This window comes from Tyto alba, unplaced genomic scaffold, assembly GCF_018691265.1.
Source record: "Tyto alba isolate M040663 unplaced genomic scaffold, T.alba_DEE_v4.0 Super-Scaffold_30, whole genome shotgun sequence".
NCBI lineage: Eukaryota > Metazoa > Chordata > Aves > Strigiformes > Tytonidae > Tyto > Tyto alba.
The window spans coordinates 941394-955427 of NW_024881305.1; the positions used below are offsets into that span (position 1 = coordinate 941394).

General features: G+C 41.9%; 1 protein-coding gene across 2 annotated transcripts in view; it reads left to right on the top strand.

The window, feature by feature from the left end:
• Positions 1 to 2503: 2503 nt before the first annotated feature.
• The window catches only part of LZTR1 (leucine zipper like transcription regulator 1), a 36164-nt gene continuing 24633 nt past the window's right edge, over positions 2504 to 14034 (top strand). For both annotated transcript variants that reach the window (XM_042800016.1, XM_042800015.1), the window contains exons 1-9: positions 2504 to 2699; positions 2789 to 2851; positions 2947 to 3003; positions 3628 to 3707; positions 4077 to 4185; positions 5803 to 5886; positions 7378 to 7435; positions 8007 to 8146; positions 9119 to 9320. In XM_042800016.1, coding sequence (XP_042655950.1) covers positions 2524 to 2699; positions 2789 to 2851; positions 2947 to 3003; positions 3628 to 3707; positions 4077 to 4185; positions 5803 to 5886; positions 7378 to 7435; positions 8007 to 8146; positions 9119 to 9320 — 969 coding nt within the window. In that variant the 5' untranslated portion in view covers positions 2504 to 2523. The remainder of the gene's footprint in view (positions 2700 to 2788; positions 2852 to 2946; positions 3004 to 3627; positions 3708 to 4076; positions 4186 to 5802; positions 5887 to 7377; positions 7436 to 8006; positions 8147 to 9118; positions 9321 to 14034) is intronic.

Genomic DNA, 14034 nt, shown 5'->3' on the forward strand with positions numbered 1-14034 from the left:
AGGGTATTTCACAGGAGTGACCTGGACAGAAAGGGAGTCCTGTAATGGATACATCTTCTGCTTAAAAGAAAAGACTGACCCATTATAGAGTTTCATTTCTTAAGAAAGGTACTTGCTGTTCCTTTGTGGAATAAAATGCTTTGAAGTTGTATCTAAAAGCCTCCAAAGAGCTGGAGTAATTCTGTATCTTACTGGTCTAACAGAGTATAGCTTTTCACTTTTTTACTAGGAGGGGATAATAAATTAACTTTTTAACAGACAAAGATGGCACAATTTGTTTATCATGTGTGGGAAAATGGTAAAATAATCCTGAACTCTAAAGCAGACCTTGCTCCCCTATCCCGTCCCAACCCCTCACGTTGTGCCCGGGAATGGGCAGAACTAGGGGGCAGTTCCCACAATTTGCTGCAGACTAATTTGAACCATCCTTGAGTTCTCAATGGTTTTGTATGAATAGCTCTGAGAAGCAGAATTTGAAGCCTGATTTTTGTGTGTGTGCATGTGCGTGTGTCTAATAAGGTGTATCTCTGATCAAAAGTTTCCATGCAGTTGTGTTGCAGTATCTTTCTTCCCTGTGGATTCTCTGGTGTAAAAGAATATATAATTAAAGGTGGTGCCATGGCCTTCCATTCAGTGGGAATGCTGTGGTTCTGTCTTCTACCTAGACATTTTTTTTTTTTTTTTAAAGTGTTAGGAATTTTGTTTTGAGGCATTTGTCTCTTAGCGTTCACTGAAGAGGGCCAAGGATTTAAAACTAAATGGTATAGTCTCTTGAGAAAACCCAGCTAGAAGCAGATGGCTGCAGTGGTGTATCCTGATAGCTGTGCAGGAAGGATCAAGTGAGTGTCCTCCTCCGAGTGACCGGTCCCAGTCCTGGGAAGAGATAGGACCATCTTTTTTTGCCCCATGCGTTGGCAGCAAAGCTCAAAAGCAGGCATCCATTCTTGGAGGTAAGTGAATACTAAACATCTGGAAGGGTCTAGGTGTGTTTTAGGGTGTCAGTAGCAAAGGGAGCATGTTCAGGGCTGGTTAGCCAGGGGTCTTGAAGAAGTGCTGGTGGGGTTGACGTGCTTTCTGATGGGAGTTGACTGCTACATGCCTTAGTGGTGCTTGCTTTAATTAACTCAGTGCATTTAAACAAGACCATGAAAAATGAGACTGACCTGGTACTACTGATACTGTTTCTCATCCTGATCTGAGAAATCCAAGGATTTCTTTGCAATTGCAAGGTCCAAAAAGTAGATGGGCCAGTGTCTTGTAGAGTTCCAGTTGGAGCTTATCAGTGTGTTGGTTAGAAACTGCTTTGATTTGCAGCTATCTCTGTTTTTTCAAGGAACATAGCTGTGAGAAGGGAAAGATTGGGGGGTAAGTGACTTTTGGAGTCTAGTGCTCTGCGCTCTCCCTCCTGCAGCATCAGCCCACGTGCAGCCTGAGCTGGCTGGGACAGTGCTACTGCACAGGAGCTGGAGTTGGGGACCAGCCCTGGAGATAGTGGGCACAGGAACAGCGTGGTTGTTCAGCACACTATTGCAAGCAAACTCACGGTGTGCAGGATGTTTTTTTTGTCAAGAAATACTGTGGCTCTGGCCTCTTCTAGAAAGAAGCAAAATAGGATGCGAGAGCAACAGTGCACATGGGATGGTTTGGAGCACCTTTGCATGGTCCTACTGGTGTTCGCACTGATGTAACTCCCTCGCCCTTCTGCTTTTCCACTGTCCTTCCGAACAAAATTCTGAATGCTCCACGATGTATGTTTAAGCAAAAATTGTGTTTGCTGGATGGGTGTCAGCTTTTCTGAAACAACTCTGACCTGTGACACAGTGATTGCTCAGGATGAAAAATGCTGGACTCTTAGGGAGATGTGTCTAAGGTCTGGTTTTGAGGTGCAGAGCACCCTCTTGTTTCTTCTCAACAGTACACAGCTAAACTAATAATCATAAAGGTTACTAATGCCCTGTTAGGAAGTACAAGCTCCCTGTTAAACTAAATTAAAACTGAGGGGTGAGATGCAGGCTACCACAGAGCCCTGGGCATGTGCCACTGCTGCCGTGACCCTGGCACACACGCGTCCTGCCCACAGCTCCTCCGTGGGGAGGAACCGCTCGCACACTGGGTGTTACCGTGCTAGAACAGCCTGAAGCTCCGATAGCCGGACTATGATTTAACTAGCTAATAGCTCAGCTCTAACTCTGGAACAAGACTTTCTGTGTATTCATGAGTATTGTTCTTGGTTTGCTTTTTTGTTTTTTTTTTTGGGTTGTTGTTTTTTTGGGGTTTTTTGGGTTGGTTTTTTTTTTTTTTTGTGTGTTAGCAAATAAACTCTTTTCATGTATAAACTCGCCTGGCTTCCGCGTCTTTACCGGGGCAGCTCGGGTGCCGCCTGGCTCGCGGCTGCGGCCGGGCGCGGGTCTCGAACGCGGGACCTTCCGCACCGCGGGGGTGCGGCCGCGGCGCCTGCCGGGGGCGGCGGGGCGGCGGGAGCCGCGGGCGCGGGGCACGCCGGGAGCCGTAGTCCGGCGGGCCATGGCGGCGGCCGGGGCCCCGGCGGGCGGCGCGGGGCGGTCGAAGGTGGCGCCGAGCGTGGATTTCGACCACAGCTGCTCGGACAGCGTCGAGTACCTCACGCTCAACTTCGGGCCGTTCGAGACGGTGCACCGGTGGCGCCGCCTCCCGCCCTGCGACGAGTTCGTGGGGGCCCGGTGAGCGGGAAGGCGGCGGGCGGCGGGCGGGGGGGGGGCGGGTGCGAGTGTGGCGGCCGCTCCTGACCGCCGCTCTCTGCCGCCCGCAGGCGCAGCAAGCACACCGTGGTGGCCTACCGGGACGCCATCTACGTCTTCGGCGGCGACAACGGGTAAGGCCGCGGTGGGGCCTGTGGGGAGAGGGGGGGGAGCGGGGCTGCCGGCTCCGCGGCCTGGCTCAGCCGCCTCCCCCCGTTCCTCCCCGCAGGAAGACGATGCTGAACGACCTGCTGCGCTTCGACGTGAAGGACTGCTCGTGGTGCAGGTGGGCAGCGCTGCGCTCGCCGGGCTCGGCCCTCCCCGCCGGCGGGGCCGGGAGATGCCTCTTCTTTTCCTCAGAGCCTCGGGCCCAAGTGTGAAAGTCGGGGGCTCCATCATCACCCCGCTCTCACAGCTGACCTCTGCAAGCCTGCTGCGTGACAGAGCCGTCGGGGGGGGGTCACCGAGTGTCCCCGCGCAGCTCCTGCCTGCAAGGGGATGCAGGGCAGTGCAGCGAGGGAGAGAGCCACGGGCAGCCGCTCTTCGCCCAGCGTGAGAGAGCGGACGGGGTGTGTGGGCGCAGGGACTGGGCTGCTGCAGCCCCTCGGGGCACGAAGGGTGACAACCAGGGCTCACAGGTGTCTTTGGACTGTGCGGTCTGTGTTGGCTTACCTGCGCCTTGCTTACTGTCTGCCAAACAGATTTCAGCAGCGTCACGTTTGTAACCATTTACACTTATGTCCATCGTAAAAGCTTAGACAGTGTAATTAAGAAACCAAAGCCAGTGAAAACACGCAGAACAGTTGAATAACTTTTAGCAATTGTTTATTTTTTTGAACCTGCACAGTAGCTTTGTGTGCCTGAAGCTTGACGTGGGTGTTTGATTGCTGCTGTTCTAAATGTTGTGCAGGGCTTTTACCACGGGGACCCCACCAGCACCGCGATATCACCACTCAGCTGTGGTCTATGGGAGCAGCATGTTTGTGTTTGGTAAGACAGCAGCAGATTACAGTTGTGTGTGATTGGAATGATAAATAGGCTGGTAGTGTTTTGGAAAAAGGAGTTGTTTTTAAGAAGTGTCAGAAGACCTTATTCAGTAGCAAATGCAGTATTTTTCATGGCTGACTGTGATTTCAACTTTAACTTGGAAATACTTTTGCTGTTTTTTCTGAAGTAAAGAACACTTGAAACTCATTCCTGTAGTATTTCTTTAGGAGTGGAGAAGTCTGTCACCTGTAGTAGTCCGTTAGCCAAATACCTTCTCTTTATGCAATCTAAACTTAACTTTTCTTCTAATATAATGACTAGAAGCGCATATGCTCTACTGCATTTGAGTCTAATGGGATTGTTGTTGCCCAGGTGGCTATACTGGAGACATTTATTCCAATTCCAACCTGAAGAATAAAAATGATCTCTTTGAATATAAATTTGCAACTGGACAGTGGACAGAGTGGAAGACTGAAGGAAGGTAAGGAGCTGACATCATTACCCCACTCTTCAAGGGGACTTGGGCGTAACTCAGCAAACATTTAGAATGGCACAGTTAGAATTACAGTTACAATGTTAATATTAAGGCTGCAGGACAATTTCTACTCTATTTTATTGATTAAAGTTTTCTGAAAACTATCTTTTGTTCTGAAGGAGTTTTTTTGCAGGGCCTTTGTTCCAGAGTATACTATATTGGAAATTTGACCAAAATCCATGCTTCGCATTTAATTTCTGTGATAGATGGGAGCAAAGGAAATTTTTTCAAGGATAGCATGAAATTTGTTGATCCCTCATAGTTTCAATTTCATTTCATCAGAAACCAATATGAAGCTTATTTGTAGTTAAATCTACACATTCTTTTCTGATTAAAGTTGGATTTTCTTGTAGTGCTCTGAAATGCATACGCTTGCTTGAAGCACCTTAAAGTGATGTGTGTTCACACAGATAAATCCAGAAGCAGATGCATGAGTTGATGATATATGTTTGGATTTGCAGATCGCAGGTTCCTGAGTTTCATCTTTCCAAGACAAAATCAAAGCCAGTAATGCATTACTACTTAAGTTGACTTTGTGCACATTTCAGGATGTTATTTGTGACACTGGTTTTGACCCAACTAGTTAATTTTTACCACACCCATGTGTGGGACATACTGTGTCTTTACCTGCAGTTCATTACATATTTGAAGTTTCTGAAACGCTGATTTTAGTGGGGAGAGAGAAGGGAACATTTATTACTGGCATTTGCAGAAGGCAGTGAGGAATGCACAATCTACTCTTAAGTTACTGTTGCTCGCCTCTGATAAGCATATGTTATGTTTTAGAACATAGAGCACATGAGTAATTTTCTGGTTATTCTAGCAACTTTGGACATCTTGGAGAGTAATTCATATTTTACAAACTCAATTGTCCTTGTTACACAGTTGTCCACATGTCCACAAATGTCTGCAGTTACAAGTGTGCATACTGCACAAATGACCTCAAACAAGCTACCATTATATCTACTGGCCTTCTGACATCACAGTTTTGTTCAGCGCTTCTTAGCTGATTTAGTAAAAACAACAAAGATTGGGGAAGAGAAATCATAGGTTTGATCTTCTATTGTGGGCACTGCATCTCGGGAATGCCCTGCTGAACAATACCAAATAAGCATTGTGCGCTCTGTCCCAGGTCTCATTTATGTGTTCCACCTTCTTAGTGTGAGAAAATATACATGGGATTTTTATGCCACAAGTGGATTGCCACTTTGTCATAATGATAGTGCTATTAATTGTCCCATCATTTAGCTACTTTGCATAAAATACTTTAAGAGTATTTGAGGCCTAGAAATGAATTAGATGGGTTTTTTTTTCTTTTTTTTTTTTTCTGTATGCATTAAGGTAATTTTTCTCTAATGAAGGAAGCAGAGTGTAAAATTCTAAAACGTATTCAGAGGTTTGCTTTGCGTTTTGAGGATATATGACAGAAGCAGTTTCTTGGCTTGAAGCTATTTTGTGTAGGGGACTTTTCTTACATGTGCATGTTAGCTGTCACACAGATCCTTTTTACAGTATCTCTTCAGGTGATTTAAGAATTTTTTTCCTTAATTTTCTCAATTGCAGATTGCCTGTTGCAAGGTCAGCTCATGGTGCAACAGTGTATAGTGACAAGCTGTGGATCTTTGCAGGATATGATGGCAACGCACGGTACGTGGTGGGATCACTCTTTCCTTGGGTGCTTTTGTAAAATCCCAGTCCCTCACTTTTCACCTCTGTATAGACATTTTCATATAAAAGTGATTTAAGCACTTAACTGGAGCTTTGCAAAACTCAGCCTGTTGTTGAGCATTACATTTTTGTAATTCACCAGTTCTTGTTCAAATAAATATGCATTTAAAACCTAAAAATCTGGTGACTTGGAATGGCCATGGTATAATTTGTCATCCTCCTTGGTTGTAAAGATGTTAAATGATCTTTGAAATTTGGCAATTGAGCATTTATCAAAAGTTCCCCACCATAGGCCTTCTGATGTTGCTGAAGACTTATAGAACAAAGCATGGATTTTCTGTGGAGTCATATGACAAAACTGAGAACAGCATTTCAGCTTTTTCTCTGAAAATAATGTGATATTATTTAGGTTGAAAGGAGATGAGATTTTGGATGGGAAAAGACTGGAAATGAGTGGTACTAAGAAGTCAGGGAGAGTCTGGTGCTTTGTCCCAGATGGCAGCTATTTGCATTTGCTGTTAGTCTATCAGGAAAGAATCAATTCTGAACACGTAATTTTTTTCTGTCTTAATGAACTTGACAAGTATTTTATGTTGATACACAACATTTGCATCGTGAGTGCATATAGAGATTGTCACAAAGTAGGAGCTGCCTCGGCGTGCTGGGTTGCCTCTTCTGAGGAGAATCTGCAGAAAAGTTATCAGCTCCTCAAAGTCTCTGGGAGAGCTGTTGTTAATTGGAAAGACAGATGGGGTCTTCTGTTTGTTTCTGGGGGAGGAATTTGAGAAAGATGCATGACGGTGGAATTGCTCAGTTCCAGTTTAGGGAGTTCCCCAAGGCCCTGAGGTAGCTGGAAGGAGGGATTGGGTAAGAGGAGCTGTCTAATTTATGTTAAATATGTCTAATCACATCAAAAAATGTCTTTTTGTGGAACATGAGCCTCCAGGCAGATTTGAACAAAGGAAGCATCTGTAGTTACTGTGAGTAACTTGTACTAGGAAAAGCATAGTCAGGTGTGTAGTAGTCAGTGATGTGTCAGGTTACCTGCTTCATCCTCTTTTATGTATTTAAGGTGGGATTCAGCCACATAAATAATTACTGTAGTCAGTCTCAGGGGTTAGCAAGGATGGGTAGAAGAAGGCAGGGTAGTAAGGAGTATTTCTGTAAAAATCCTGAAGATTAAATGGCTCAAATCCTTAAGCTTCAGGAAGAGTTGCTGTATGTAACTGTTAACTGTAGTATACTTGTAACCAGAAAGATGCTAAAGCAAGCTGATATGGTGGTATAAAATTTACATATAGGACAAAAAGATTCTAATAGTATTTTTTTTTGTTAGTGGAAGTAGGAGATTCTTCCTGTGCAGGAGAATGAATGCTGATAAAATAGGATCTCTGTCCTTTCAACTCCGGGAGCTAAAAATTCCCAGAAATAAACTGTTTCAAATCAAGCATTTTCTGTGTCAAAACATAGGTTAAATGATATGTGGACAATTGGCCTACAGGATCGAGAGCTAACATGCTGGGAAGAGGTAAGAAACTAATTTCAGCTAACACATACAGTTTTCTTTTTTGGTTTCCATAAACAATTATTTAAAATTTCCTATGCTGGACTGCACTGCTCACTTCAGAATGTATTTATCATGTAGGTGAAAAGAAACAGTTGATTTTGTTTGTGTATTTAGAAAGCCAAGGATATATGAAAGTGTGATTTTTGCTTGTGAATCAGTGAACTGGACACAGGCTGCCCATGGTGGCTTTGCTGTGCCCCCTATAAAAAGGGACTGCATTTCCCATTTTAACCACTGCCATAGGCTAGGAGCTTTGTTGACTGGCTATCAAGATCACAGTCCTGATCCTTATGGTATCAGGGACTTGAGAAATGTGGCCTTCCATCTGGTAAAATTAGTCTGTGCAGAGGTGTAAGCACTGCATTAGTTGATTACCTGTAGCCAGATTCACAGGGACTTGGTTGTCTGCCCACGTTGCTGCCGTATGGTCTGTCTGTCTGCTGATGTATTGCATGGCCCTGCAGCATGTTCCACATGTGTAGCTCTGCACTATGATAATACGTTTTTAATTTTTAACTTCATTACTTTTCAGATTGAACAAAGTGGTGAAATTCCTCCTTCATGTTGTAATTTTCCTGTGGCTGTTTGCAAAGACAAGATGTTTGTTTTCTCTGGCCAGAGTGGAGCAAAGATTACGAATAATCTCTTTCAATTCGAATTCAAGGAAAAGATGTAAGTATAGACAGTTAAGTCGTGCAAAATCCACATAATCCTTGACTATTTGAGTTAAGAAATGCACTTACTTAAGGATATTGGGGAAGAATGCTGCATCTCATGACAAGGAAAGGTAGACAAGATAAAATTTGGACTGTTTTAATGAGACTTTGTCATTTGCCGTGTGCATCAGATAGGCCTTTATCAGCAGACAAAGTTTAGTAGATTCACTTCAAAGAGTAAGTATGAATCTTAGTGTATTCAGAATGGGATGCCAAATATTACCTTCCTAAAAGTTGTTATATGAATACCTGATTAAAACCAGACAGAGGTCCTGTGAAATCCCAGTTCATAGTGAAATCACTGGGGAATGTAAAATGCGTGGTATTTTTAAAAGTCTCAGGTATTCAGTTTGAGTCATTTGGTGTAACTTGCTCAGGGTGTTGACCATTGCTCTGAAAATGTGGCCCCTCTGATGGGATAAAAATGCCAAAAAGTGGGAATAAAGATGCACTGGTCTGTTCTGATAGGCTGGTCAGTCTGGTTACTGGCTGAAGTGGAACCACAGCAGAAACAGCAGCTAAAAGCCTCCAGACGTTGGCTGAAATAGTGCTATCATAGTGAATAAGCAATGCCTTATCAAAATGGGATATGGTATGAGAATGGTGCCCTTTACTTAGAAGGGTTAGCCATTAAAATGTGTGATAATAGATCACTGATTCCTTCCCAAGTTGTGGTCTTTGAGCTGCTGGGATTTACAGAAGTACATCTGAGTTATGGAACCATGTCGCCTTTATCACATACTCAGTTAGAATTTTAGCAAATACAGATCTGAGAAATCTGCAGGATTAGTTGTTGTCTGTCCTCATGAGGTTCAGTAAATACTGTAATAGAGTTCCTCTTCTTTATTCTTAGAATCTGAGAGTTAGAAAACTTCGTTTGCAGAAAAGAATTGTAAAAAAACATACTGTTTCATGTTTAATGTCTCAGTTGGACACGAATTCCTACCGAGCACTTACTTCGAGGCTCCCCTCCGCCTCCACAACGAAGATATGGCCACACAATGGTTGCATTCGACCGGCATCTCTACGTGTTTGGTGGTGCTGCAGATAACACGCTGCCCAATGAGCTTCACTGCTACGACGTGGACTCTCAGACCTGGGAAGTTATCCAGCCCAGCCCAGACAGTGAGGTAGAATGTTCAGCTCTTGCCTTTTCCTTTTATGCTCTGGGTTTTTTTGACTAATTTTTGCTGTTGGGCTATGGACATGTTTTTGACAAGGACATTAACTTCTAAACAGTAATACCTCCTTCCCACCAGTGATTAAGCAGCTGAAATGTGGGCAACAGTCTTTAAAAATCAGTCTGTGTTGACACATTTAAAAATTTGCTTAGTGCTGTTTAAAGAAATACCATAAAACACTTGCAGTTCAAGTTATGAGTCAGGCATTATCTGTCAAAGATTAGGAATGAGTTCACTGTGTGGACTAGTGGTTGTGTGGTTGGTTGTGTGATGCTGTTGAAGCAGGATTCAAAACTAGACAGGGTTTTGATTGTTTCACTGTAATAATGCCTGTGTGTGTAAAATTTTTATAAATTCTGTAATTATATGGAATAACATCTCCCTTTTTGGTGCTTATAAATGTATGACTAAAATAATAATAGAGATCATAGGGAGGCTCAGAAACAGCTATTGTGAACAGTTATTTGTGTTAATAAGATATATAAATTGAAAAATGTATGTTCTTTACATGAACATAAAAAGGTGGTAGACCACCAAGGACCAAGTAAACATCTGAAATGAGAAAATATTAAAAGAAGAAAAAAATATTAACATGTTAATATGTTTCTTTTAGGCTACTCATTACAGTGCATTGGTTGTGTGATAAAATGTCACATTTTTTTCATAGCATACTCATAGATACCATCTCTGGGATAACCTGGCATTTCAAGTTGAAGTGCTGAGGGTTTGCATGGTTTCACATTTCACGTTCCATTTACACATTTCAGTTCACATTTCAATAAATGTGGTTTCAGTGGCCTCTGATCATTTCATTGCCAGATGCACAAAAAAGAGGTTTCCTGAAGCCTCTACCAATAGATGTATTTCCTGGATTTAGAATGGATACATTGGCTGTATTTGTTCATTTTAATAGATCTTTCCTGAAGCCATGTTAAAGTACTTCAGCTGATTTAATAGTAGGTTTAGAGTGTGTTAGCTGATCTGCAGGGAAGAAATACTTGATGTTTGTGTGCTGTATACAGAACTGCAGAGATTAAGGTTATACCTTAAAGAGATTAATATTACATGAATTAGGATCAAATGCAGATTTACTGGGTTTGCCAGAATTGGTATGGCAGAAGTGCTCACATCCTTGACTGTTGCAGTGTAGTTTGTTTGCAAAGCCACACAACTCAGCATTTAATGAGTAGGAAAATACCATTTACACAGTGCTCTTAAATTAACAAAGTGTGTGGACCTCATTTTGAAAAGTTATTTGACCAAAGTATTTAATGGTAGCCTATTGTATGCTTTACAAAGCTGATTTATTTTCACATGAAATTAATAAAACTGCATCTCTAACTTTGTACAGTTGCCTTCAGGAATGTAAATCCCGTTCTGTTCTACCAGTGTTATCATTTGGCACTTAAGGCTTCCTTGGTCATTGGTTCTTCATGATATAATCGCTTATCACCTTCAAGAGCAAAACTGCTCCTGACAGTGCTGTAAACCAGCATTATTACCTGACTTAGCCCCTGCTAAATTTCATTTCATATTTCAGAGCTCTTTTCTTGGACTGTCTGTAATGCCAGGCAGGTGTCTGTCTCTAAGTTGCGTGTATTGTATTTTGAAGTTTCTTTCACAGTTATGGCATCTGGAGACTAATTTCATAGAAATGGGAAGTGAAATTGAAGCACTGTTGAAACACGTGATAGTTTTCCTAAAAGGCTTAAAAAGACCTGCAAGATCTGAGATACTTTTGGCATTTTAAGTAAATTTTAAATGATTTTGTGTGTTCTGGAGCAATAACTAGATAATTTTGCAGAATTGTTTCCCTGAAGTTTCTATGAGCTTTTGGCAGAGACTTTTAACAGTGGCAATGAATCTCTAATACCTTACTATTTCCAAGACAGTCTGAACTTTAAATTTCCTTTCTTATTCATATCTGTGAACAAAACTGTTCACATTAAATTGAAACAAAGTAGAAGACAATGGATGTAATGCTGTCTCAGCACCTGCAGGACTCTGCTTGTGTGTGAAGTGGTGGTCACCTCTGTTACCATGTAGCAGAATAATCTCTCTTGGCTTTTGATAGAGTTGTGGGTTTTTCTCTTTTTCTAATGGATGGATTGCATAGCATATGTTCTTGTATTATTCTGTATTATGTTATATGATATTAGAAATGCTGCATTACAACTTTGCTTAACAGCACTATAGCTAGGTTAACTTTCATATCTTTAATTCTTTCTTCTTTGGACATTTAACACTGAGTGGGTAAAGCCTTCAGAGTCTGAAATAAGGTGGCTTGGTGCTGATTTAGCTGTTAATTCAGTAGTGAATTTTACAGTGCTATGCAAAAGAGATTTCTTATGCTGAAGGAGAATGACTGCTGCCATTCCAGTCTTTCTCATTTTCTGAACTGAGACTAAGCCAGCCCTGAGAAGCTTTTCAGAGTGATCCACGTTAGGGTTTTGGACTTTTCAGACCTGTGCATGCCAGTAATAGGCTGTCAGATATTTGCCCCTGCTACCCTGTTCTAGGCAAAGTGGAAGGTGTCAATGGGACTGAAGAATCTTATGATTTTTACCCAGAGAAGGTGGCAAAATTTGAGCCTTAATAACAGTGGTGCAGGTGAGTTCCAGAAAGGACATAGAAACAGTTATTGAAGACAGGCAGCAATCAGGTATTAGGTGCTGTAGGTACAGTGAGGCAGTCTTGCATTTTCTGCAATTTGGGTAAACAGGTAGAGCAAAAACTGGAAAAGAGTCTGGCAATGGACCTGTTCTAGTTCTCTGCCCAGGTCTCAAAATTGTTAGCAGTGCTTTGCTGTGGCATGAAGGATGGCAAAATGGCTTAATAAGTAGAGGAGGAGAAACTAAATTGGAACAGGTTGGGACTTCAAAAATAAACCAGAAACTTCTATTTTATACTTCTAGTATGTCTCTGAAATGAATATCAAGGCATGCTCTCTGAACCGCACAACTGCAATCCATAGCTGCTTATACCTTCATCTTGATGTTATAATATATGTACATATATATTTTACAGAGCACACAGAGCTATTCTCCATTTTCACTGTTAGATGATCTTCACAGTTGGGGGTTCTACTTTTCTAAGGCAGCCAGAGGAATATCACTTTTGATTCCATGCCTGCCTGTATAATACTACCAAAGCTTCCTGAGGTGCTGGATTTCCTTTACACTGGGCTATCAGAGGATTTTAAAAAATAATTTAAATAGATTTTTTTATTGGCCTCAGGTTTTCCTACTGAAGTCAACGTAGCCTTGGCTTTCTGATGAAGGTTGAACCAGCATAAAAAATCAACAGGCAATAAGAGGGGAAAATGCCCCATCTTGCACAGTTGTTTCCCAGCAGACAGACAGACACATGCATGCACACAGCAGTCATGGTTTGTGCTACAGCAGAGGAATGTTTTGCAGGGAATGACAAAGGAGCTCTAGGTCCTCGAGGGTTTCACATCCATTTGTGGACACAGTCCTACAGAATCAAAAGTGATGTTTGGAAATGGCCACTGCCTCATGGAGGACAAGGTATCATAGGAAGGGGAAGAAAGTTCTTCTTCCTCACAACACTTAAAGAAGGTCAGTGTGTGGGATAATTAAACTGTCTGTGATCACTCTCCAGTTATCAGGAGAATTACCATCATCTCCCCAGTGACTGCAGGTACTAGCAAACAATCTCTCTTTCCTGAAGTTACAAGAGTAATCTCTAAAACTTGGCCTGTGAAACAGTTTAGTCTCGCAATTAGGCCTTTCAAAGTCAAAAGCAGTTAAAAAAAAAAAAAAAAGACTTTCAAAGCTCTTAATTTTTCTTTTAATAAGTAAAAAAGGAGGTTAATGTGTTGCTAACCTTCTATGGCTTACTTTGAGTCACAGTTCTGGAGTTTTTCAGATGGATTACAGTGACGTGGTTTGTGGGCAGCTAAGAAAGATTAAAAGGACTTACTCGTCCTGCTGTGGATGAGTCTGCCACAGTCTCCCTGTGCAGAGATCAGTTACACCCACTGAGGTATCTTCAGGCAAAAGAAATATGTTATTATGTGAACAAAACCCTGAATTCATGCAGTGAGGCCCCTAACAAGATCTGCCTTCAGATGTGATGGGTGTAGTTGTCAGGGTATCAGGTTCTGCTAGGAGAGATAAAATACAGCATTTCACAGTCCAAAGAGAAGACTAATACTTTTTATGTTTATAAACAATATGTAGTGTTCAGCCTTGCATACTTCTTGGAAAATATTTTTTAAAACATTTAAGATCTACCAGTGACCTTTTCAACTTTGTGCTCAGTAAGCTGGAGAGAGACATCTTGAAAATGTTTCTATAAAAACCTGGTTATCAGAGTAACTGTAGTTACACAGCTCCATTTCTGTTTGTCGAGTCTACATTCATATCCTTTCAGAGGGATGTTTATTACATGCTTTCAAAGAATTCTCCCAGAGAAAGCAAAATGCAGGCTTCTGTGGATGATAGACAGAAGGAATATATTTCTGTAGCTCACTCATAAGTAAGAAATTAGAACAATACAGTATTGATATGACTCACATTAAATGGGTATAAAGTTACATAACTGAAAAATATGAAATATGGTTTTGAATGAGGAGTAGTTACTCTACTTGGGTCCTTTAGGGACTGTTTCTTGTCGTTGCTTTGCTATAAGCTTTTGT